At 47.7% G+C, this 4,613-nt stretch overlaps 1 protein-coding gene across 1 annotated transcript; it reads left to right on the top strand.

Moving 5' to 3' along the window:
* The first annotated feature begins 297 nt into the window (after positions 1-297).
* Positions 298-4,185, top strand: cd248a (CD248 molecule, endosialin a). The gene is given in 2 exon segments (XM_079671969.1): positions 298-864; positions 867-4,185. Coding segments are annotated over 2 exon segments (2,361 nt in total). The 5' UTR covers positions 298-534; the 3' UTR covers positions 2,898-4,185.
* Positions 4,186-4,613: the final 428 nt, after the last annotated feature.

The raw sequence follows: 4,613 nt of genomic DNA, 5'->3' as shown, positions 1-4,613 counted from the left end.
TGTGTGTGTGTGTGTGTGTGTGTGTGTGTGTGTGTGTGTGTGTGTGTGTGTGTGTGTGTGTGTGTGTGTGTGTGAGAGAGTGTGTGAGAGAGTGATGGCAGAGTACCAAACTATGTCCGTTAACAGGGCTTATGAAAACCATATGACATGCTCTGCACCTCCCCCCATTCTGACACACATCCGCGTAGCCCCCCCCCCTTCCAAAAACATACAGTTATTTTCCTCCCTTACTCCCATGCTCACCCTATATCCCCCTCCCTCTCGTTCTCCCCTCCCTCCCTGCTCTCTGGGACAATCTGCATGCACACAGCCCCAGCACAGATCTGTTTCAGCACGGTGGAGTAAAGAGCACAGCAAGACGGGGAAAAAAGAAACAGGGTTTAAATGAAGAAAGAAAAGTTCAGATAGACAGCTAAAGTGGGTCAAGAAAAAAAGAAACAGCTAAAAGAGACTTTGAAAAGCAGGGAATAAAAGTGTGAAGAAAGTGAGGCTCAGAGACAGGCGGAGAGTGGAGCGTCTGAGTTCTGAAAGAGAATGGGCTCCCTGGTGAGCGGTGCTTCTGCTCTTCTCTTCACGTTCCTGCTCACTTTGCTCTTTGGACTTTCTTTGGTTTTATCTCAGGATTTGAGTGAGAGGGATGCTTTGTGCAATGCAGATGGCTGCCTTGTGGTCTACTTCCAACGCAAGACCTTCCTGGACTCATGGAGGGCCTGCAAGGTGAAAGGTGGCAACCTAGCTACCATTAAACGCAGGCAGGATGCCAACGATATCGCCACTCTCTTCTCCAGTCTGAATTTGCGCCACTCCCGCACCAGCGTCCAGGTATGGATTGGCCTTCAGCGCCAGCCTCGCCAGTGTTCCTCCACACGCCCACTGCGGGTTTCTCTTGGACTACCGGTGACCACGACACGGACTATACCAACTGGCAGAAAGAGGACTCCCCTAGTATGTGCTCGGTGCCACGCTGTGTGGTGATGGGCTACAGCACTCAGGAGCAGAGTGATAACTTCAAATGGCTGGATGGTTCCTGCTCAGTCTCTGTGGATGGGTATCTTTGCCATTATGGCTACAAAGAAATGTGCCCTGCCTTGTCGGGTGAAGGAACAGGCAATGCCCTCTACACCACACCGTTTAACCTCCTAAGCACACTGCTAACCCATATTCCCTTTGGATCTGTTGCTACCGTGCCCTGCCCTGCTGGCACCAAGGAGGAACAGTCAGTGTTGTGTATGCTGAAGGAAGATGGCTCAGTGGGGTGGTCCAGAGATTCCCCCCTCTGCTCCGATCCCCACGAAACATACAACTGGTGTGACCAGAATAACGGTGGATGTGAGCATTTCTGCAGGCCGGCCGGTGTTCACTTCTTCTGCGAGTGTGCTGAAGGATATCAACTGGGGGACAATGGGCAGAACTGTGAGCCGTCTGATGTCTGTCAAGGGGCCCCCTGTGAGTTTGAGTGCCTGCCCCTCTCAGATGGGTACCGTTGTGCCTGCCCTGAAGGGTACATGCTTGCAGCAGATGATCGCAGCTGTCTGGATGTAGACGAGTGCCTCCAGAGTCCTTGCGAGCAGATTTGCATGAACGCTCCAGGGACATTCCAATGTAGATGTCGGGAGGGATACCATCCTGATGAAGACGGCGGGTGTGAGGATATAGATGAGTGTATAAATGATCCATGTGAACATGCCTGTGAGAACACTCTGGGCTCTCATATCTGCCACTGCCATCTGGGTTATTCCCTCATGCCCGAGGACCCAAGCAAATGCCAAGACACTGACGAGTGCCAGATCCCCGGGACCTGCGAGCAGATGTGTGTGAATTACGAGGGCGGATTTGAATGCTACTGCGAGGAAGGCTACGAACTCATGTCTAATCACTTCTCATGTCGCAAGATAGGACAAGGAGATGAAGAAGCTGCTGTCACCCCTCCCTTTGCTTGGGTGACCAACCAGCCTGGACCTCTATGGGACCCGGTGGACTACGACCGGAACCCACAGCAGGGCCACACTGACTGGCCTCCAGAGGACGAGCAGGCTCTGGACTGGCTGACCGACCCACCCAGAGTTTTGGATCCTGATGTCATATGGGTCACCAGCGCCCCCCAGGAAGAAATGCTCTTTGATTTAGCCCTGGTCAATCCAACAAAGCAGGCTGAGAAAGAGTTTGACGATGGAGAAGCGGACAGGGGACAGTGGGGGCAGAGACCTGGGTCTGACCTGGACATTTTGCCGACCACAATCTACACAGCGCCTCCCCCTCCCACAAAGTCCAGCCCTACCCCAGACTGGTACGATGATGATGAGGAGGAGACCACCACGGCTCTCCCCTTCCTTTCCACCTCAACAATCTCTGAGGGAGCGGGGAATTGGTGGGCCAATTCCAGCCAGAAACCAGAAAGTACAGAACATTCTGTCATTGACCTCAACATGCCTCCGGATTCTGGCTTCCACAATGCGACAGAAGAAGAAGAAGAAGAAGAGCAGTACCACCTTAGGGAAACCTCCCCAGAGGAGGATTATGAGGAGGATTATGAGGAGGAGGAGGAGGAGGAGGAGGAGGAGGAATTAGTGGAGGAATTAGTGGAGGTCACAACCCAAAATGTTCCCACACAGCCGACTCCTTCCCAGCCAACCAACCCAAGCGAGATCTTTGACGTCACGGTTTCTGTCCAGGAAGAGCGGGGGCAGAAGGAGAGCAGCACCTGGCTCCTGGTGGGGCTCCTGGTGCCCATCTGCATCTTCATCGTAGTGATGGTGGCCCTGGGCATCGTCTACTGCACCCGCTGTGCTGTTCATTCCCGCAGCAAGAACGCCACTGACTGCTACCACTGGATCTCTGGGGCTCACGATAAACAAGGAGCTCCTAACCTCTCAGCAGGGGTCAAGACCCACGTTTAAAGAGAGAACAGAGAAAGTGACATTTACATAAACAGACTCTGCTTCAAAGGTAAGCAGGAGTGAATAATGGAACTGGGACAAGCTGACTGTTGAACTGCCCACTCTTTGAACACATTTGGATTTTACTTTTAAATATCAACGGATTGAAGCGGAAAAACACTGATATCAGAGAATAATGTGGGTAGACATGTAATCATTTTCAAAATGTCACACTTGAGCCAGATCCAGAACTGATGCCATTCAACCTTATTGTGAGAGCAACATTTTACCATGAGGTTTCAAATATGCAAAATCCTCAGGCTCAGTTTTTACAATAGCATATCACTGTAGATAACTTTTACTGTCAACTGTGTTAAAGGGATCAAAATGCATTGCTAGCTCGCATAAAGAATGGGTGAAATAGACTGTAATCAAATATCCCTTCAAGAGATAAGACATTCTGCAGTCCCATTATAATGCTGGGAAGCAGCCATTTGAAAATCACTGTGTTGAATGTTTAATAAGAGACCAAAACCTTATTTGTATATAGTGGTTCTTTTGTATTTATGTTTGTTGCATATTTTTCACCAGCAATTTTATAGAAAATGTAACAATTCAATGACGTACCTTCTTTCATGGAGCCCATAAATCTAGTGAAATGTAAAGGAATGTTTGCACATGGGAATAGTTTTCCCCACTCATGCCCAGTTTAAGAGCACTTCTCCTTTCCTTGCGTTTTCTAAGAGGTTAGAGTGCAGATGTTCACACTGCACAGGGAATGTTGTAGGGGCTTGGTTGACATTAGCCATGGCCTTGTTCATGATATGGCCATCAATCACTCTTCGTAACCCTAATTCATTATTACAGCCATACACATTTTGTCTTAAACCAGCCCTGAAATGTTGTACGGCCGTGTTGCATTACACCCAGCTGTGTGTGCGACACATCGCTGCTGCAGCTTCAGATGTTTTCAAACTGAACAAACATGTTCCATAAATCTCAGATTCCAAAATGTTCACATGTGGATAGAAAGCTACATTTACTTGTTTGGAGAAGTGCAAATTGGATATTATGGTGTATTTCTAACCCTAACAGACCAAAGGCAAAACAATGAAAGAACAAAAGGTACTTACAAGTTAACAAAAACAAATTCAGGATTAAATGGATTGATGCCTGAAACAAAGTGCCAATCCAAATGTACACATGAAATGTGTCTTTACTTTAATAATAGACTGTGAAATGTAGGAAACATCAAATGTATTTTCTTTGTTACATTTTAAGAAATTGTGAATTAAAAACTATGACAAGGGTTCAGTGTGAAATGTTATTATTGACCTGAAACAGCAGTTTAACCATCCATTTCTTAACCTATTGTGCACTAGCTTTTACAGGGGCTTCTAACAAAATCTCAGTGGTCAGTGGTCATTGAGATTGTTCAGAAACATAGGAATTGCCATCACCTCGGGAAGACTGTGGAATGTGAATGAAAGGTCAAAAAAGGTAGGAAGATTCTGGAGTTACATTTAATGTAGGTCAGAGGTGCCCAGTACGTCGACCGCGGTCGACCGGCAATGCTGGTAGATCGCGAGTCATTCATAAATTAAAAAAAATCCAGCTCCGTTAAAATAGACAAAACAGGTTTTGATCCCTCCTCCCTTGGCCTCCCTGCCACTTAATTCAGGAGTTGACTTGATTGACAGAAAAAGCGACCTATTGCTTTCCAGTCTGTTAACCCAG

This window comes from Notothenia rossii (genome assembly GCF_949606895.1).
Source record: "Notothenia rossii genome assembly, chromosome: 3".
NCBI lineage: Eukaryota > Metazoa > Chordata > Actinopteri > Perciformes > Nototheniidae > Notothenia > Notothenia rossii.
This window is presented reverse-complemented; position numbering and strand designations above follow the sequence as displayed.